This window comes from Elephantulus edwardii, unplaced genomic scaffold, assembly GCF_000299155.1.
Source record: "Elephantulus edwardii isolate Elephantulus edwardi_28Jun2011 unplaced genomic scaffold, EleEdw1.0 scaffold00003, whole genome shotgun sequence".
Taxonomy (NCBI): domain Eukaryota; kingdom Metazoa; phylum Chordata; class Mammalia; order Macroscelidea; family Macroscelididae; genus Elephantulus; species Elephantulus edwardii.
This window is the reverse complement of record NW_006399753.1, coordinates 3,396,002-3,417,784: the sequence shown is the minus strand read 5'-3', so window position 1 is coordinate 3,417,784 and position 21,783 is coordinate 3,396,002. Positions and strand designations below refer to the sequence as shown.

At 46.8% G+C, this 21,783-nt stretch overlaps 1 protein-coding gene across 1 annotated transcript in view; it reads right to left on the bottom strand.

Annotated features, from left to right (window-relative positions):
* The window catches only part of TRAPPC9 (trafficking protein particle complex 9), a 403,698-nt gene that overhangs the window by 356,498 nt on the left and 25,417 nt on the right, over positions 1-21,783 (bottom strand). Inside the window, exons 4-6 of the mRNA XM_006879266.1 lie at positions 17,987-18,013; positions 7,805-7,926; positions 4,117-4,242 (exon numbers count right to left, since the gene is read on the bottom strand). Coding sequence (XP_006879328.1) covers positions 4,117-4,242; positions 7,805-7,926; positions 17,987-18,013 — 275 coding nt within the window. The remainder of the gene's footprint in view (positions 1-4,116; positions 4,243-7,804; positions 7,927-17,986; positions 18,014-21,783) is intronic.

Genomic DNA, 21,783 nt, shown 5'->3' with positions numbered 1-21,783 from the left:
GAATCAATCCACCTCATAGAGGGCCTTCCTCTCCTGCGCTGTCCCTCCACCCTCCCAAGCATGATACTATGCTATAGTATAGTATACTATACTATAGATACTATAGTAACTATGTACTAAAATACAAATAGACATTTAAAAAACAAACAAACCTCCAACTAGGAAGCCCTACTTTTTTGACACAAAGTCACCCTGACCACTTGTCTCACACTTGGAAAGGTCACCATGGAGATGTAACAAAGCTAGCTGCATAGGAGACACACCAGCCGGGGTCCCCAGAGACCCTCCTTGGAGCTGTGGCCTCAATGAGCAGCTCCAGCCATCTGCAGTCCAGCAGTTCATTTTCCCCCCATCCACTGACAAGAAGGGAGCTTTGGGGCAAAATCAGAGCTGCCTGCTCTCCTCCCATAAAAACTAGCACCCTAACTCCACTGGCCTCAGAAGCACCCCTCCTGTACCAGGTGGGCTGACAGAGCCAGGAGGCGCATGCGTGCTCTGACCATCGCTCACACCGACCCAGCCCTTCTCGGCATCATCTTTCCACACATGTCCCCGGTTCCTTCAAGTCTGTCTGTCTTCCATAAAACCTCTTCCCTCCAACTCGGGGAGCCTGGAATTAAAGGCCGCCCAAATCAGTCCACGCACTGTTAAAATGTCACCCACCAGGAAAGAACGTCAGCCCTGAGCACGGTGCTCTTTCCAGATCTATCTATAGGGACCAAACTGACAGCAGCAGCTGGAAAGGTCAGACAGGAACCAGAGAGGGTCGTGGGGTCACGCTAATGAGGAGAAACAACTCGGAGAAGGGGTGAAACGGCTCCGCGACTCCAGGAATGGAGTCAGAGTCGTGAGCTGGATGTGGAGGAGTGAACCAGCATACGTTCTGCTGTGCGTATATTCAACAAAAACGGAATCCACTCGACCTCTTACAATGTCGCCTACCAGTGCTGTCCCGACCCCCCGCTCCACAAAGCCCACAGATACAGGGTCCTCTCCCAAAGAGACACGATCCCTAGTACAGTGCTGGCAGACACGGTTAGTTTCTTGCCTTTAAAACTGAGACCTCAGGAGAAATGATTTTGTTCTTTGGATCCAAAACCCGAACCAGAAGCTTCCATAGAGAGACTTACATACTTAAGTCTCATTACGGTTGTTGTTGTTACTATCAAGAGGTCTGCAACTCCCAGCGACCCTCTCTCTGAACAAGAGATCAGAAGCTGGCCCCACCCTGCCCCCTTCACCATCTCTGATATGCTCAACCCACCGTTACAGTCACTACTCTCCCTCCTTGTTGAAGGGCCTCCTCTCTTTCGTTCATCTTCCACTTTCCCAGCATGATACCCTCCTCCAAGGACCGGCCCTCCTCACAACACGCCCAAAGTATGCGAGACGAAATTCCATCACCCTTACGTCTCAGGAGGACCCGTGAGAACTCAGTTCTCCTCTCCAACACGCCATTCAAAGGCACTGATTCTTAGGGGGGCTCTGGTGGCCTAGTGGCAAGAAGCTGCACTGCAATCCCAGAGATAGGCGGTTCAAATCCACCAGATGCTCTGCCGGAGAAGGAGGGGCCATCTCCTCCTGTACCAGTCAGATCCAATTTGACGGTACACACACAGAAAATAATTTAAAAAAATAAATTTTAAAACAAAAAGGCACTGATTCTTGCTGGCTCTTCCTTACTCACTGGCCAAGGTGCAAAGGAAGCTAAGACGCTTACAGCCCAAGGAGCCTGGTGGTGCAGTGGGCTAAGCAATCGGCTAACCGAAAGGCAGGTGAGTGGTCTGCCTCTCAGAGAAAGACGAGCACCGTGTTCTCAGGACACTCCAGCGGGGGCACCAAAGTCAGCGGGCTGCCAACGCAGAGGCTCTGCTGCTTCCTCCGTGGTTCTTCAGAGCAGTCTAAAATTCCTCACGTGGCTGTGCTGACCTGTGCCTTTCTCGGTCTCCAGCTCTCAGTCTCCATCTCTCTCCACGTCCCGTCTCTACCCATCTGTGCCACTCTAACTCTGTCCATCTGTCTCTTTTTTTTTCTCACTGCTTCTGACCACTTTTGAGTCTGTTCATCTGCCTTTGTCCATCTTTTCTGCCTCTGACCACTTCTGTCTCAGTCCATCTGTCTGTCTCTGACCACCTGTCTCTGTCCATCTGTCTCTCTCTCTTTCATCATCTCTCTCTGGGCCTCTCCACCTGTTTCTCTCTGTCCATCTCTTTCTCTGTGTCTCTGTCTCTGACCATCTTTCTCTCCTTCTGCAGCCGGTCTTACTGCGTGTGCTATACCATACACCGGGTGTTTTCTGGTTCCTCCTGCGAGACGTTTCCTTGCTAGCCCATCTTCCTGAAGGGCTCGCGTCCAGGCTCCTCTTGGCCAGGCTATCTCCACTCCTATCACTCAAGTCCCAGCTCAAACTCCCTGCAGCAGAGACTAACCTGACCTCTTTCCAAGCCGTGGTAAAGCCTCTGTCATCCGCTTCCTTCGCACCTGTCCCTCCTTTCTTCCACCTGTCACACTGGCTCAGGTCTGTCTCTCCTAATAAATTGTCAGATGTGAGGGCAGACTTCTCTCATCAGCCTTCCTCTCCCAGCACTCTGGTAGGTTCACAGACATCTGGTAAACTAAAGCCATTGGGATTCTAATCATCATCACCGGTCGCCAAATGGTACAAAGCTGAGCCTTGTTCACCTGATCTGAAAAGACTGATTTAGGCCGGGAGCATTTCTAAAACCTCTCTGGACTGTAAATTTGCGGATTCTATATTCTTAAGACATAGCCAAATGTTTTCCTAATTCTGGGGAGTTTATCTGCTTATTTCTTTTAATATTTTTTTACATTTTATTTTGTCATTGTTACTGAGAATACAAACAGCAGAACACAAGCCAATTCAACAACTTCAAGACGTCTAATTCAGTGACATGATAACTTTCTTCAAGTTGAGTAACACTCTCCCCTTCTCCTTCCAAACTGTCCCCGCCCCATAAAGCTGCTCTCACAGCTCACCCTTCAGTGCTGTCAATGTGACCTCAGACAATTCTTTTTTAGTTCATTATTTTTAAATTAATATTCCGATTACTAAAGTAACATTTCAAAACCTAGCTTTCCTTAAACCTTGAAATTAGCAAGTCCTATCATTCAATTTATAAACAGTAAATGTGGGGTCTGGGGGTTTTTTTAAATAAAATTTTCATTTTAATTGTGATTTTAACAAAAGTGTGCCGAAAAGTTAGGTTTTCATTCATTCCCTGTTGCACATTTTTACCTCCTGCCCGTCCCTGCCCCCTTTGTCCCCCCACCCCTGCCAGCTCTGCTTCCCGAGCAGCGTACAGTGCTGGAGGCAGACGCCCTCACTGGTTAGCTGTTGTTTGGTGCCATTCGACTGACCTAAGCACCCGGATGTGAGCGCTGCCCTGGCCTGCACATCCGCACGGCCTCTGATACGCTCATGTCCATCTGGTAGTCACTGCAGCGACTACCTGGCTGAGGGTCTCCTCCTCTGACCCTCCTTTCTCAGAATGGGCTGCTCCCTCCAGACAGCATGTCCACAGTAGGCGAAATGAAGCCTCGCCACCCTTGCACCATCTTTACTAGGCAAATTGACCTGGTGTTTGCTTTAAAGAAGCCCTTAGGGTCTATTTTCAGTTTAAGGTTCTGTTTTTATTGAAAATCACCGCTAGATTCGGGTTTAGGTAATACTTGCTGCGTCCCCACAGTGGAAGAGAAGCTATGTGAAGGACTGTCACACACATTAGGCTGCACAGATAACAACCAGACAGGCTAACCACCCAGGGACGGACGTTCCTTTACGGACAGCAACCACGTCCGAAATGGCAGGGTGAAGGCAGGCAGGGACGCTGCACGCTCAACACCGCAAAGCTGGCGAGGGTCACAGCTTTCTGATGACTGAAGTATCAAAAGACAGCAAACTCTGAGTTCCAAACGGAACATACCATGACATATAGAAGGGAAGGGAAGCATCAAATTAGGGTGACCAGCCTAGATTAAGGTGTCAAATTACACCACCACAGGTTTACCTGTACCAGACTGAGTCCCACTGAGAAACAAGCCGGGTTCTCAGGTACACTCCCAGGAACGGCCTCTGTGAGGAGCACAGACACTCACCTGGCGGAGGTTAATGTACACTGCATTCTGGAGGAATTCCGAGGCCTCCATGCTCCGTTTCTGAATTGCGAGAACACGCACCGCTTTGACACAAGCCTCCAGCTCGATCACACCAGCGTTCTTATACTGGGGGGACAAAGGAGGGGTCTCATCAGCAGGAAGGGGAACGTCATTTCTGTCTCAGCACCTTCAAGACCCAGGACTCAGAGATGCTGCAACAGCCCCTCCCCACCTGAGACATGTCCTTCTGAGCAAGCACGGTCACCTGGAGGGGAGGAAGAGGTGAGTAGCAATGCGTGAGTCTAAAAACACCCATGTGTTTCTATCATCATTTTAAACTAGTTACGTCATGGCCATGGAAGTGAAAACCACAAAGGCCTAGATCTGTAAACCGTGAGTGTGTGGGAATGGGAGACTCAAAGGGACATGGTGAGTCCTCTCACGGCACTAGATTTGTGCCACACACACTCAAATGCATGCAGTCAGCCTCCATCTTTGAGCTGAACACTGCTGTTTCCGACTCTGCCCGGTAAGAGATCTGGTTACTATGCAAGGAACACGCTGCCTTACTTTTCAAAGAGGGAGACAGAATTTCCAGCAGGACTTCAATGTAATCTCCAGCATTAGGTTAATGTTCTGGTTCAGCCACATTTTAAAAATTCAGGTCCTCTGCGACATTGCCTCATCAGTTAAAAATGACTTGTATGGAATCAAAAGTTCTGTTTGCATTCATTAAAATAAAGCAATCACAATAACTTGCTATTTTGCAAAATTTCAAAAGAATATCTTTGGATACTCTAGTATCTATTTCCACTTATTATTCCTCTTCTCTAGGGCACTTTGAGACTCTTACACCTACAGTTTTAGTGCATCCAGAAACTCACCTCACGTTGCTGCCGGAGTCTGGCTGCCTGTGTGAAAATCTGCTGAAATGGCTTTCTTGTTTTCCATCACAGAGCTGCTTTTTCCTACTTCTCAGACCCCACTGCAGCTCCCCAGATGAAGGGCCAGGAAGACACCCAGAAAGGGACGGCCTCTGTGTACATGTCTCCCTCACAATGACCCGCAGGACAGACAGAACCGCCTCACGGGCTTCCAAGGCTGTCAGTCTTCATCAGCAAGCACTGCCTCATCTTTCTGACCAAAACGTCAGAGGTGGGAACTCACTGGCCACTCCACACGAGAAAGATGGGCCGTCTCCTCCGGTAAAGGTTTTCAGCCTTGGAAACTACCAGAGGACCCCAGGGCCAGCCTGACATAGCGGCCGCCGGTCAGCACTGACGGAGGAACCTGCCACAGGAGTCGATTTCCATAAAGCATTTAACAGAACAGTTTTAAAAAGGATGATAACATGATGAATCGGTATAAAATTACTTCCTTCAAAAAGTCCTCAAAACAGCTTCCAACAAAGTGAGAATGAAAGTTCAGGTTTTTCACATATTTTTATTAAATGTGTATCTTTTAAACTATACAGCAAATGATTTACAGTGAACCCTGAGAAAGAATTCATGTGTTAGGAGGAAGATATATGCCACACATGCTCAGGTTAAGAGATGTGCAGCTGTATTTGTGGATACACATCAATGCAATCAGGCGTAGGAACTGTACGAGGGAGTTTAATACCCTGCCATTTCACAGAGATGGAGCAACTTTAAAAACCACTTTAAGGGCTAGGAAACAGTCTCCCGGCTTTTCAGGAGGACAGGAGAGTATGGGAGATGGAAGGTAAGGAAGTAAAGGAAGGAAAGTCCAGCTAGAGAAAGGGGAACCACCACTGAAACAAATGTGAAAGTCAAGTTCATGTTGGATCAGAAGACAACATAGCACTGCACTGCCGAACTCAGATGTACAAATGCAAAACAATGACAAACCATTTAATATTTTAAAAGGATAATAGGCAATTTCGTTCATTGGAAGGTAAATTGTTCATCTTTGTGGAAGACAATATGGTAAGGAAGAATAAAAACCTTTTTAAAAAACCAACATATGTACTCTTTCATTCAAGTCTACTTTGAGAGATTGTTCCCTTAAAAAAAAAGAAACTGTCCACAAAGATGTGTCTCCAAGGACATTGACACAGCACTGCGGACAGTCTCTCTCTTGGACAAGCACCACTGACCCTCAAAGGGTTTCCAGAGGCTGTCCATTGCACAGGAGGAGACTGCCTCGTCTTCCTCTGCAGAGCAACTAGTAGATATGAACCACTTGCCTCTGAGTTGGCAACGTAAGTAACTCCTAACCCATTAGGCCACCAGCACTTACATTAGTAGGAAGAAACAGAAACTAAGTTAAATTCAGTACCAGAAGACTGGTTAAAAAATGACTGCACATCTTTTTATTTCCTACTGGAGAAAAAAATCTGAGAGTAATTGGAAGTAAGCCAACACATATCCAGCAATTAAATGTCTATAAATTTAATATAAAGGAACGCCCATACAAGAATAGTCAGAAGAGCACTTTTCAGTGCTTTACATGGAAACAGTGGGGAAAGTGAGACAAGGTAAGCGTCCACCACCAACAGAATCACCGTCCACGGGATGTTCAGTGCTCTTCTCCAACACCACAGCTCAAAGGCATCCGTTCTTCTGTCATGCTGATTCGCAGTCCAGCTCCCAGATGCATAGCTTACTTAACATTTAAACCAAAGACTCTATGGAAGAATCATGATCCAAAGGGAGAAATTGAAACTCTCATGGACTACAGACTTTGTAGAGGCCTGGAGGGGAGCTGAACCCTTGAAAATACTGCTCTGAAATAACTTTGAAACCTCCAACCAAAAATATCCCTTAGAGACTTAACTTCTCAAAACAAACAATGCTTTAGCATAACTCGTAAAGGACGTCTGCCTTGAGCAGTGAGCTCTTCAAATTCCTATCTACATGGAATCACATTGACAGCACAGTATTATGTGGAGATAGATGGCATTTTGTAAACTATATTTCCGCATATATCCATTTTTTTGAAGCACAGTTGGTGGTGAAAGATCTACGTCAAATGTCTGACAGCCATCATTCTCCAAACAAAGTTCCAATGAGGGAGCGAGACGGCTTTCCTGGTTTACTCAGCTCCTCTCCCCTCTCCTTCTTGAGTTTTTATTGTGCTTATTTCCCCCAGCATTTCAGAAAGTATTTTTGCAGTATTTAAAGTTTTAGGTCCAAAATAAAACAAGAGCACATCCATGAGATGGAGCACTCACTGGTCACTTAAATGACGGCAGGGAGAGATGGTCAAGGGATCATCAACTCGGGGAGAGAGCTGGTGCACTGCACGGACTGGAATGAATGTCAGGACACAAAACACATGAGTGGCTGAATGGAAACTAATTTTCTCTGCAAACTTTCCCCAAAGTCACAATAAAAGGTTAAAAAAAAATGTTACACAAAGGCAAAAAGAAAAACACAGAAGAGCCCTCACGGACAATACAGGTCACCACAGTGAGCACTGGGGTGCTGACAGAAAGACCAGAGAGAAACTGAGCACTGCTGACACTGGTGAACACTCGAGCACTGAGGCAGCAGTTAACGCCCTCCGTGGTGAGCCAGGTGACCGCTTGTTTTCCCATTTCTCAAGTTTACGTAGGGAAACACGTATCCTCTTGAACGAGAGACACTCTTGTGCATTTCACAAACAGGGAAGCAGCTGAGACACACTGTCTGGCGACCACCCCAGGTGCAGTGCGGGGCCTCACCTTGCTGTAGTAGGAGATGGCCTCCTTGTACTTGTCAATGATGTCTTCGGGGCTCAGGCAATTCTTGGCACGGCCAATCTCGGTGCTGGTGTCAGGATTGATACCATTGGTGGTCAGCGCGCCTGCGAGCCAAGGGGAAGACAACAAACATACTCTGGGTTTTTTTAGTCCATGGCCTTTGTGGTTTCAAAGACTGGAACAAACAAGGGGGTAATTGAATGCGTCCCACTGATCCCACACAGCAAACATTTGGAAAAAGTCTTCATAGTTTGCGCCCTGTCTATAATAGTTCTTAAAGAGCCCTGGTGACACGGTGGCACCAGGGTTTCAATGCTAGCTCTGACATCACATCCCTAGGATCCAGGCCCCAGCAGAAAGACACAGCAGAGCTGCTGTGAAGCTGACCCTCTGGTCAGGCTGGCCGGCCCTGCAGACACTGGTGGCGCCTCGCTGCCCTTGGGGCTTGGAGCTCCACTCCACCCGGCCAGCCCAATTGAAAGCAAACAGGAGACGGATCTAAAGGGGGGTAGTAATGACGGGGAGATGCCCGGCGTCAGGACCCTCAGTCACACAGGCTCAGAAGGGCAGCGTCTGTCCAGGGATCAAATGCTGAAGGTGGGCGGCGAGAGGATGGAGGGGCGGTGTACAGCAGGGGCCTGTAGTCAGAGCCACAGAACAATGCGTGTGTGAAAGCTCGGATGGATGCCAACCTGCCTAGAAATGGTCATTCCAGTTACTGTAATTAATAAATAGATAAACACCACAGCCCTGGCAACCCTGGGGTCCCTTTGCTCTGCCTTGCAGGGCCACACTGAACTAAAGCAATTTGACAGCAGTGGACTGGAATCTGTACGGGGGAAAAGGAACTTTTTTTTTATTGTGACTGTAACCATAGTTTACAGAAAGGCTGGCTTTTCATGTATTCACTGTTACACATTTTCCTCTGTCTCCTCCCTTCCCAGTACACCTGTAAGGCACCTCTTGTTAATTTTCACACATATGATGCTTAGTCACACATTCCTTCCAGACAGCCCTTCACCTCATCTGTCCCTGCGCAGTGCTCAGTACCCCCACCCCCAGTCTCCTCCCCACGTCAGCCCTCCTGGCTCACTGAGGTGGTGCATGGTGGCCGTGCACAGTGGTTGGGCGCGGTGGCCGGACACAGTGGCCATGCGTGGTGGTTGAGCGTGGTGGCCGAGTGTGGTGGCCGGGCGCGGTGGCCATGCGTGGTGGTTGAGCGCGGTGGCCGAGTGCGGTGGTTGCACTCTTCTTTTCAGCAGTAGTTCTCACCATCACAGAACGGCACTCAACGTTGATCAGGGCCGTGTCTGTGCTCCTCTGTGACACACTCGCAGTAACTCGCTGAGCTGTCTGGAAGATGGTGGCAGAGCTGGCACATGTACCCATGATTCAAAGCCCTGGGTACCAGCAAAGGGCCAGGCTGCACCCTCAAGAGAGGCCTGCACAAGGACAGCCAGTCCAGGCAAGGCCCATAACAACCAGTATTCTCAGCCTGGCTCACGTTTCCTGTTTCTATCCAGCCTCGTCACAAAGCAGAACACCTCATTCCCTAGCCATTGAAGTCATACAGGGAAGAGCTTGGGAGAAATTTTCCATCAGAACTGCTGCTGTTGCTGTTGCTGTTAGGTGCCGTCAGGTCAATGACGGCCCACCGCCCTGTGCAGAACAGATCCGAACCGTGTCCTTTGCTGGACCGTCCTCACATCTCCACCACGCTCAGGCTCACTCTCACAGTTCGTCCTGTGTGAGGTCTTCCTGTCCTTCTCTGACCCTTCTGTGCTCCAAGCATGATGGCCTTTTCCAACAACTGGCCTCTCCTGACAACAAACCCAAATTAGGTGCTGCTGTTGTTGTTATGTGCCGTCGAGTGGTTTGCGACTCATAGCGACCCTACGTACAACAGCCCCAAACCCTGCTCTATCCCTCACCAACCTTATTGTCTCTGACATGCCTATCCCCACTACCCCAGGTACAGAATCAATCCATCACACTGAGGGTCTTCCCCTCCTGTGCTGTCCCTCCAAGCTCCCAAGCATGACATCCCTCTCTAAGGACTGATCCCTCCTTGAAACATGTCCAAAGTATGTCAGACGGAGCTTCAAAATCCTTGCCTCCAAGGAGCAGCGTGGCTTCACCCTCTCCAGGATGAACTTGTTTGTTCTCCTAGCAGTCCATGGTATAGTCAATACCCTACTCCAGCACCAAAGCTCAAATGCGTCAACTCTCCTTCTATCATCCGTAGTCACTGTCCAGCTCTCTCAAAGTAGGTTAGACAAACTTTTATCAGCCTTGCCTCTAAGGAGAGCCCCTGTTGCATTTCCTTCAAGATAGACTTGCTTGTTCTTCGAGCAGTCCACAGGATGTTCAGCGCTCTTCTACAACACTACAATTCAAATGCACAGATGTTTTTGCTGACATCCTTATTCACGGTCCAATATTCAGATTAACAGGAAGTACCTGAAAAGACAGGGAGCTCTGGTAGCTTACTGGTAAGACGTTGCAATGCAATCCTAAAGGCACACAGTTCGAATCCATCAGATGCTCTGCAGGAGAAGGATGGGCAATCTCCTCCCATGCATCTAACTGCCTCTGAAAACCTGCTGGAGGGTCAGCTGGGGGTCAGCTCCAACTCCACAGTCCACAACAACAACAACATGGCTTGCATTAGAATGCACTTTAGCCCTTAATCGGACATCTTGCTCTTCAGCACTTTGGAGCACTCCTTCAGAGTAGATTTTTTTTCTCCAATGTAACTTGTCTTTTGAATTCTTAGCTGCTGTTGCCATTGATGTTGACTGTGGATCCAAGTACAGGAAATTATTGACAACTTTGATCTTTTTTTCCATCTACCATCATAGTGCCCATCAGCCCCGTGGTGAGGAATTTTGTCTTCTTGATATTGGGACGTAATCCATCCTGAAGGCTGTGGTCTTTGTTCCACTGCAGCAAGCGTTTCAAGTCTTCACTTTCAGGGAGCAAGATTGTGTCATCTGCGTAATGCAGGTTGCTGGGAGCCTTCTTCCAAGCCTAACGCCACATTCTTCTTCAAATAGGCCTTCTCATAGCTTCGCAAAGCAGCACTCAAACTGAGTAGGTCTGGAGAAAGGATACAACCCTGACACACATTTTTCCTGATTTTAAAGCATCTAGTGTTCCCTCAACCTGTCTAGACAGCAGCTTCTTGGTGTATGTATATGTTTCTCATGAGCACCAATTAAGTGTTCTGGGATCCCCACTCTTCTCAATATTACCCATAGTTTATTAACATCCGCACAGTCAAATGCCTTTGCACAGTCAATAAAACACAGATAAACATCTTTCTTGTATTCTCCTGCTTTCAGCCAAGATCAAACATCAGAAATGAGACGCCCTGTTCCACTGCCCCTTCTGAATCCAGCTTGAATTTCTGGCAGTTCCCTCAATGTATCTCGATGTACTGCTCCAGTTCTTGTTAAATAATCTTCAGCAAGATTTTCTTTGCATGTGATATTATACACATTGTTTGATAACTTCCAGTCTTCTGGATCACATAAGGGTTGGGTTGGTTGGGTTGTGTTTTTCTTCTTTTTAATGGAAACAAATATACATCTCTTCCAGTCAGCTGGCCAGGTAGCTGTGTTCCAAATTTCTTGGCATAGACTAGTGAGAGCATCTAGGACTGCATCTGTTTGTTGAAACTTATCAACTGGTTTTCCATCAATTCCTGGGGCCTTATTTTTGGCCAGCACCTGCAATGTAACTTGACTTTCTTCTGTCATTACCACTGGTTCCAGATGCTTTTTTTGGTTCTTGATCTTACGCTGCTTCCTGAAATGGTTCCGTGTATTTCATTATAATACTCTGTTTTGTCTTCCTGAGCTGCCTTTTGAAATCTTCTCTTCATCTCTTTGACTTCAGCCTTCCTTCTCCTTGCTTTGGTCCAAGTTCTAGTGCAAGTGTCAGAGTTGCCTCTGGCATCAATTTTGGTCTTTTCTTTCTCCCCTGTCTTTGTAATGATCCTTTGCTTTCTTTATGGATGGCGTCCGTGATGTCACCTCAAAACTTCTCTGGCCTTAGTCACTAATGTTTAATGTTTATCTATTCTTGAGATATACTCAATATCATATTTTGATTCTCATGCACTTGTTTTCATTTTCTTCTGCTTCAGTTTGAACTTGCACAGTCAGCCCTGGTTTTGACTGTCGCTATTAAGCTATTCCACAATCTCTTTCCACAGATACAGTCAATGATTCCTGTGTATCCATCAAGTGAAGTCAACGTGTCTGTTGTTGTTGGAAGTGCTGTGGAGTCAAGTAGGACTCATAACAAGCAACAGATCTGAAACCTGTCCCATCCTGCACCATTCTTATCCTCCCTAACACACTGTGTCACTCCACTCCCCGAGGGTCCTGCTCTCCGCTGACCTTCCACCTTTCCAAGTCTGATGTCCTCTCCAAGAAACAGCCTCTCCTAGCAACATGCCAATGTGTGTGAAACAAAGCGTCACCATCCTCGGACTCCAAGGAGCGCTCTGGTTGCACCGTGTTCTGAATCTACGTGCAGGTTTCACATGAGCACAATTACATTTCCTAGAATTACCATTCTTCATGTTATCCACAGTCAGGTATAGTCTATTAGAATGTCTTTGTATAGTGAGTTATAAAAGGGAGAGTATTAACTTTACAGTGGTGAGATCTGGTCAACTCCTCTTTGACAAATGATCCAAGTTAACCCAGCCAACACTGAGACAAACCACCAAACCAGACACAAGGGCACATCCAGCATCACTTCTTCCTACCTTCTCCTCAAAACCCATCACCTCATCACCATGAAGAAACTTCAAAAATACTCAAAAGGAGAAATGTTCTACAAAATAAATAGTCTGTATTCTTCAGAAACATCAACATCATAAAATATAAAAAGGACGGTGAGATTTCTTCAGATGAAATGGCGCATAGAAGCTTGGAAATAAAAGGCAAGGTATTGTCCTGACCTGGATTCAACATCAGAGAAAAGCCATTGCACCCAGACAGCCAGTGGAACTGCAGCAAAGGCCAGAAAACAGACAAAGGCACTAGGTCGATGGTGGGCCTCCTGAGTGTGCTTTTGCAAACGGGACCCCATTCCTGTCTATGTAAAGGACTGACCTTGTGCTCAGGAATTACACGTGGGATACTTAGGGAAGGCGTAGCAAGTCTGCAAGTGACTGCCACATGGCTCCAAAATACACGTACACACATAAAGAGAAGTCAAGTAATACAGCAAATATCAACAACTGGTGCATCTGGAAGAGAATGTCAAAATTCCTCGTGCTGCTTTTGAAAATGAAACTTCCATGTTTTAGATATTTTTCAAAATTACAAATGTTTAAAACGTTAGAATTCTGGTAAACATTAAATTACACACAATTCTACTGAAAATAGGATGTGCAGTTACCCAAGAACAATTGATTTTCATTCACCTTGAGCAAGAGAGGAAGAGTCAGGAATAGGCAGAGGATATGGAATGTGCAGTTAATCACCTCCACTGCTGCCTCCTTTGCAATGATCCCAGAAGAACCGAGTGGTGCCCAGCCACCACTACAAAACATTAGTATCAGAATCCTGACAAGAATCCTGATCGAAGAGGGGGAAATACAGAATAAAATGTCACACTGTCACGGACTCCAGACTTCCTAAACCCATAAAGATTGACCAAAACCCTGAAAGTTCTGCCCTAAAATAATTTGTAAACTTTAAACCAGAAACATCTCCGGAGGCCATTTTAAAACCAAATAAAGGTAGATCTGGAGACCTAGTGGTAAGATGCTGCACTGCAATCCCAAAGGTGCATAGTTTGAATCCACCAGATGCTCAGCTGGAGAAGGAGAGGCAATCTCCTTCTGTCCAGTCGAATCCGATTCGACAGTACACATACACACACAGAAATGATGCTTGACTATTATGCCCTTTGAAGAGCTACCTGCATGGGACCAAGCTGACGAATGCTGTTGTTAGGTGCTGTGGAGGTGAACACAACCGACAGGAACCCCTCCTGTGTGCCGGGCTCTGGGAGGAGCCCCATGACTGCAAGGCCCCAGGGTGCAGGCGGCCACGGAGGACTCACATCCAGAGCACCGTGTGTGTGTGAGGAAGCTCAGAGTCCACAGCGTGCCCGGGCCTTCATGGCAGCTGCCAGACCCAGAGCAGAGCCCCACGTCTGGACAAGAAGGGGGTGGTTCTCCACCCCGACCCACCCGATCAGGGAGTTAGTACCCAAAAATGACCAGATGCAGACCATTTAAACCAATTCACCAGTCACTGCAACCAGAAACACACATTGAAGGCGTTGTAGTGTTTAAGTGACCTGAAGAAAGGAGGAGGAATCCTGACAAAAAATGCACAGTAGAAAGTAAATGAGAACAAATTTCAACAACACTAAGGCCAAGCTGACCTGTCTGACATCTACAGAGCAGGCCATGTGACAACGGCAAAACGCCCACCCTTCTCCCGTCACCGACCGGGGTCCTGAACAGCCAGACACTAGGTCACAAAAGAAGTTCACGTCCACCAGCAGTCCCACAGCAGAAAGACGGGTGTCCCACGCAACTCAGAGAATCTGCTAGAGGCTCAGCCTTGGGTCAGTTTCCAAGGATACACCCCTAATGCTCACCTTTCTCAGTTATAACACATATACAGTGTTCCCTTGTTCTGTTCACACAACTTCTTGGTCTAGGTTGAGATTTTGTAGAAGCACAATTAAGTGTTCTTCTCAATGTTAGCAACAGTCAGTTCTGAGTTATTGTATAAGTGAAAACGTAAGAAGTTACAGAATGAGAAAATATTCACAAATTATATAGCCAGTCATGAGCTTGGGCCCAGTAAATATAAAGAACTCTTATAGCTCAAATATTTAAAAAAGAACCCTGAAAAAAGAAGACAGGACTAATTAACCAGTTTACATTTTTAAATTATTTTTTTATCTTAAAAAAAAATTAAAATCCAACCCAATTTTAAAATGGTAAAGAAATGCTAATAGGCATTTCTCCAAACAGACAGAAACAGTCATTAAGCACATGGGAGGTCCTCAGCATCTTCAGCCTTCGGGCAAACGCAGGATTCTGCTTTATGAACTATCTGAATAGTAAAGGAATTTAATAGCTGTCCAAGGCTGAGTGTTGAGACGGGAGAAACACAGATTAACTAATAACGGCTAAGAGGCTCCTGCTGGGGTGATGAAAATATCCCAAAGCTGACTGCTGATACACAACTTTGTGAATATACCATAAACCACTGATTCACACTTCATTATTATTTTTGTTGCGTGTACCGTCAAATCAGATCTGACTGGTACAGGAGGAGATTGTCCCTCCTTCTCCGGCAGAGCATCTGGTGGATTCGAACCATTCGCCTCTGGGATTGTAGTTGCAGCTCCTTGCCACTAGGCCACCAGAGCTCTCTGATTCACACTTCAAAAGGATGAACTGTACTAAAGTGCGTAAAAACCTTCACATTTGGGGCATAACTGTGGAAAAATAAACACAGAAAGATCTTACTTGCAGTAATATATCCATGATGTTAGGTGGCATCAAGTCAACTCACAGCGACCCTATGAACAATCGGTTGGAGCCTGCCCTCCCCTGGCCCATCCTCAAGTTCACGGTTACCGCCACTGTGTCAAGCCTCCTTGGTAAGAACCTTCCCTTCTTTAGTTGTCTCTACCTTTCCCGGCGTGATGTCTTTTTTCAAGGACTGTTCCCTCCTGCTATAGGAGACACAGCTTCACCACCTAAGTGCTCTACGCAGCATGGATTATAAAGGCTTGTTTGCTCTTTCAGCTTTTGTTGTTAAGGGTCACCGGGTCAAGGGCGACTCATAGCAACCATGAGGTCTGACCACTGTCCTATCCTGACTATCCTCATCACCTCTGGCATATCTGGACCCACTACTCCAGACACTGTAGATCAGTGCATCTCATCAAAGATCTGTCTTTTCTTCACTGACCTCCTTTCCCAGCCATCTCTTGACAAGAAATAGCCTCTCCTGCCAACATGTCCAATGCATGAGATATGAAGGAAGCTTCTCTACCCCTGACTCCAAGGAGCACTCGGGCTGCACCTGCTCTAAGACATATCTGTTTGTTCTTTTGGCAATCCATGGGACGTTCAGCACGCAGCTCCAACACCAACAGCTTGTTCTAGCAACATCCCCAAGTATGTGAGACAAAGTTTTGTCATCTTTGCTTTCAAGGAACAGTCTGGCTGCACCCTCTCCAAGACATCTCCGTTCTTTCGGCAGACCATGGGATGTTCAGTGCTCTTCTGCAACACCACAGCTCAAAGGCGTCGATTCTTCTTCTGTCATCCTTATTCATTGTCCAGCTCTCAGATACATGGCAAGTGACCAAAAAGTGGCCTAAACTGAATGCATCTTAGCCCTCAAACTGACATCACTGCTCCTCAGTAATGTGAAGAAATCCCTGACTATCCACTGCAATTCATCTCCTGATCTCCTGACCGCTGGTACGGAGGGTGCTGCTGATTGCGTAGCCATCTATCCTGACGCTGCGTATTGGTCCAGTGGTGAGAATTTAGGAAAAATAAATTCTGAAAGCATTTACCTCCAAATATTATATCCACCGAAACTTGGAAGTGATGTAATTCAGTGAGGGGTCACCCAAACAGGTTCTCTGCAGGGCTGAGCAAGTCAGTGACCCAGCTACTCAGATGACAAGACCGAGGAGAACTAAACCTCATAGCAGCTGTGAGATGATGCTCTACAACAAACTGACCACCAACACAGTCTCCAAGCAAGTTACACTAACAGAGTAGCAGCACCAGGTGGTCAGCAAAGGCCTTCCGAGATGTCCATCCATGGTGGAGGCCCAGGAGGCAGGGACAGACAGGAAAACCGTCTTCTCCTGAAATATCTTAACCTGGGTTAAGCCAAGGTCAAGTCCACATAGTCTAGGCTGGGCCCTTACAGAGGTGCCAGTGCTGGTTCCCGGGGCTGCCTGTGGATGCAGGTCTCAGCAGCAGTAGCTGGTACATTCCTATAGAACGGTGACTCTCAATCTTCTGACTCCATTGCACCTTTCCAGCTTATTAGGAACGGTTACAAGTGAAAAATACATAGTCCTTTTTAAATCTCAACAAATGATGGATTTTCTCTACACTGTCTCATTAGCATCAGCACCGGATTCTACAAAGGAAAATGATCAACACACTGAAATGCTGCGTGCCATTTACAGCCAGCAAGCAGGCTTGGGCTTGACGGCTTCTACTGATCGAATACTAATGAACTCAATCTCTAGTTCACGTTCCCTCCACTCTGCCTCTGGGGGTCACTTGCCCTCTCTGTCCATAAAGCCCAGTTGTCAGGACAGACCCCAAGGTTTCTAATCAGCAACTCGGGTCTCCTGAGAACAGAATAAAGCATTTGTTTCCCTGCTCTATAGAAACGTGGCCACCAGGCTAGAGGAAGAATTCAACGCAAACACTAACGCCCTGCAAACTTAAAGCCACTTCATTTCAGAGGCAAGACACACAGGAAGAACCATGGAAAACGTGCTGGGCACTCAAAGCCGGTTAAGTAAGGCATGGCTGCCTGGATTCTAGTCTTCAGATGAAGGGCGCTTCCATTTTTAAATCATTTCTCCTCTGTCCCTGTTGTTAACAAGCCAGAAAATAACAGTGCTCACTGGGAGAAAAACAGCACCTGAAAAAAGACATGTTTGCTGTGTCAATGGCACAAGGTGTCAGGACAACAGAAAACCCACCTCTGTAACAAATGCAAAATGTCCTTCCTCGTTAAGAACACACACAAAATGCAAAACAGAATTCCCATTGACATGGAGAGGAGCATGGCCCACAGAGGCAAAGCAGTCGATACCATTAGGAATTTGAAATTAACAGGACAAGCATGCTCAATGCATTCAGAGGATTGAAGACACAATATCCAATCATTCCAGTCCCCATGCTACAGGCGTCTTCCTCTTCAGCACACAACTCACAGCAGCAGGGCACCCGCCCCCCTGGCACCCACCAATAATTGGTAATTGGGCTTTTAGCTGTTCTGATTTAACGTTTCTTAAATCAGAAGGTCCCCACGCACACAGTCCCGGAGCGTCCCTCTGCGACTCATTCGCCACCAGGAAACAAGCACCACAGGGAACAGCAAAGAGCCAAGCAGAAGACACGTGTACCTGGGTCAATGAGGACTTCCTGCGCCCCTGGAAGAGAGAACAGAGCACGGGCTTTTACTGGGAAAGAAAAACCCTGTTAAACACACTACCAGCCCTTCTCATGACAGCACAGCGTGGGAATCCGAGGGGCCTCTGCTCGAAGGGAAAGCAGCACTTTTCTAGCCAGAGAAGAAAAGTGGACAGTCACCGTTCCCGTGTCAAGGACACGCTGTGCAAGGCCTCCGTACCTCTCCTGTCCACTTGCTAAGCGGGCGGCCCCATCGTTCTTAAACAAGTGTCAGGATCTTATTTCCCTCAAAATGGCATGGAACTGGGGAAGGTACCACAAGGCTGATTCAAATCAAAAATCAGGCAAACAGGATTTTTTTAAGGCCCATAGTCCCTGAGGTGATACCGACTTTAGCAACTCGGCAGGACAGAGCAGAACTACCTCGTAGGGCCTCATTTTGAAGGCTGTCATTTTTATGAAAGCAGACCACAGCATCTTTCTCAATCAGAGCATCTGGTGATTTCGAACCACCAACTTTTTGCTTCGTGGCCAAGTACTTTGATCACCATGCTTCCACATTGGAGCCTATCTCCTAAAATCAATTTGTCGAGTCAGGGGCCAGCTGCACAGCCATGAAAGTGCCAAGAAGCCAGTGGCTGTCAGCAAGGCAGGAAGCCACCAAGGCCCGCAGAGAGAAAGGAGGGCCGGGGAGGGGGCTGCCGAGCCTGGAGCCGAGATGAAAGGGTGGGAATAACCCATGCTTCCTGTCCTCCTCTGCCATCCAGAAGCCAGCTGACCCCACAGCAGGGAAACAGCAAGTAGGGGCCACCCTGGGTGTCGACAGTGACACAGCGCAGAGCAGAAACCCAGCTCTGCCTTGGACACAATTCCAGCTCTTTCAGGTTTCCAAGGCTGTAAATCTGTACAGGAGGAGACTGTCCATCTTTGTCTGGAAGAGCAGTTGGTGGATTTGAACCACCAACTTCCTTATTAGTAGCCATGCCTGGCTGGTTTCTAACTCTGGAAGAGAAGTCCAATCTCGCAGTGTTCATACTACACGTCAGAAGTTTTCAGGCTGTGAAAATGTCAGAATGTAAATACGAGGTACCGAGGACACCTTCCCTGGACCCCAGCTCTCGCAGCCACCGTGCTGCTCTGAAGCACTAAATGAGGAATCAACTCCTAGGGCCGCTCCTTGAATCTTACTGCGCTTACAACTGGAAACCAGGCTAAAAAACTCTGTTCAAGTGCAACAGTGCCACCTATGGCCAGGGAGCCCTTTCCAAAGTGCTGACATGAAGCAACGGAAAGTCCCCAGAGTGAAAAAGGGGTGCTCAAGAGTCTGCAGGGAGGGGCTCAGTGGGCACTAACCAGACTGTGCTTCAAGGAGCAGGGAATATTCAGAACTTAATCTGAACTCTCACTTCCCTGGAGAGAACCAGACTCCCTGCCTGGGACCTGGAAGGAGTCTTAGGACTGTGTCACCTCGTCAGTGCAGATCAAGACACTGCGGGCCAGGACTCTTCAGCAGCAAAGTCGCCTTCTCAATTCCACCTGAGAGCCGCCCTGAGACAGGGGAGAACTGCCCTCAGTCTCCACCAGCATCTGCGGTGGAGACTGCTTCGCCTGGAGCCTAAGGGGCCAGCGGGCCAGCGGCTAAGCCCCAGCATCACCCAGGCTCCCGGCTGATGCTGGTACCCGTTTTGTACTACAACTCCCAGCTACACTGCCATCAACCCTGTATTAGACGCTGATTCTGTAATCTTCAAATCACAAGGAGTCTAAGTGCCTGGTAAAATACTTCCCAAAGGGCTGGAATAACTAACAATTATTTGTAACTAACTATACAAACATTTGCAACTAACATTAACTAACTAAAACCACTTTCTTGAAATACACCAGAACATACATTTACATATGGAAACACATCACTTTTTCAATTACATCAGAGCCTATCTCTAGAAGAAAAATGAGAAGTATCAAAGCAATAGTAAATAACATGGCTGAAAAAAATAAAAATAACATGGCTGGTATGTATATGAACATTTTAAGTAAACCAATATAAATTAATTTTTTTAAATAGTAACAACATGAACATTTACAGAGATTTTGGATTTTCATTCATTCATTATTGTACTTTTTCTTTACCCCCGTCCCCCCAGTTCACTCCTCTCTTTGAAAAGCAAAAGATAAACTTCTTTGGTATACAATCCCCCCGACCCCGACCCTGACCCCCCAGCCACCCAAATGCACTCCACTATGCAACCTTAATTCTGGATTCCTGTGATAATCATAATATGCTATCATGTATCACTTTTAAACTGTTCATTAAAATTAATAAAATTTTTTTTAAAAAGTTTCAGGGTTAAAAAAAAATAGTAACAACATGGTCCAGGTTGTTCTTGCTGGTTGCTGTGGAACTAACACCAACTCCTGACAACCCTGGTGTGCAGAGAACTGCCCAGGGGCTTTTCAAGGTGTGGCCTTTCAGATGCAGACCACTAAACCCATCTCTGAGGCACCTCCAGGTTCCTTTGAACCACCAACCTCCCTGCTAGCAATCATGTACCTAACCATCAATGCCACTCATGGAACTCTGTTTAGAGTAAACAGCTATTGTTCTTGTGGTTGTTGTTACTGTGTGCTGATGAGTCAGAACCAGCTCAGGGCTGACCCTCCAGTAGGTATTTTCAGGGAGGAAATAGCACAGGAGGAGCTTAAAGTATTGGGGGGGGAGTGGTGGGGAAGTGGACTTTCTTTTTTATTGCAGCATTATTTGGTTTTTTTAATTTCTTAATTTTAATGAAAGTTTACAGATGCTTACGATTTCCAGTCATTCATTGTTGCACTTTTCTCCCTGCCCACCCCCTACCCCCAAATCATTCATCTCCTTGAAAAGAAAAACTCTTTCATTGTTATGCGATCCCTCCCCCAAGTTCACTCCACTATGCAGCCTTCACTCTGGACTTCTGCAATGATAAGAATACACATTCATTGGGAACTTCTAAAAATAAAATCCTTATGCACATGACCAAAGAGGATAGAAGGAGAATTGATGCCTTTGAGCTGTGGTGCTGGAGAAGAGTGTTGAGGGTACCATGGACTGCTAGGAAAACATACAGATTCATCCTGGAAAGGGTTAAACCGGTGGCTCCTTGGAGGCAAGGATTCTGAGGCTCCATCTAACATACTTTGGACATGCTGTAAGGAGGGACAAGTCCTTGGAGAGGGACATCATGCTTGGGAGGGTGGAGAGCAGGCGCAAGAGGGGAAGACCCTCTATGAGGTGGACTGATTCAGTGACTGGGGTCATCAGGATGGGTGTATCAGAGACGGTGTGATTGGCAGAGGACAGAGCAGAGTTTAGGGCTGCTGTACATAGGGTCACTATGAGTCGCAAACAACTCGACGGCACATAACAAAAACAACAACATGCACATCCAAAAACTTCACCAACAGGGTAAAAAGGGAAGCCACAGACTGGGAAAAAGTATTTGGTAATTACATATCAAATAAGGGACTTCTATCCAGAATTTATAAAATACTTGAGCACCACAACAAGATAAAGGTAAATAATTGAAAAATGGACACAGGATATGAACAGACACTTCACCAAAGAAGACATTTAGATGGTCAACAAGCACATGAAGAAATGTTCAAAATCCCTAGCTCTAAGAGAGATGCAAATTAAAACAACTATAAGATATCCTCTCACCCCAGTCAGGATAGCAAAATTTAACAGAACAGTAAGCAACAACTGCTGGCGAGGTTGTGGAGAAACTGGAACCCTTATTCACTGTTGGTGGGA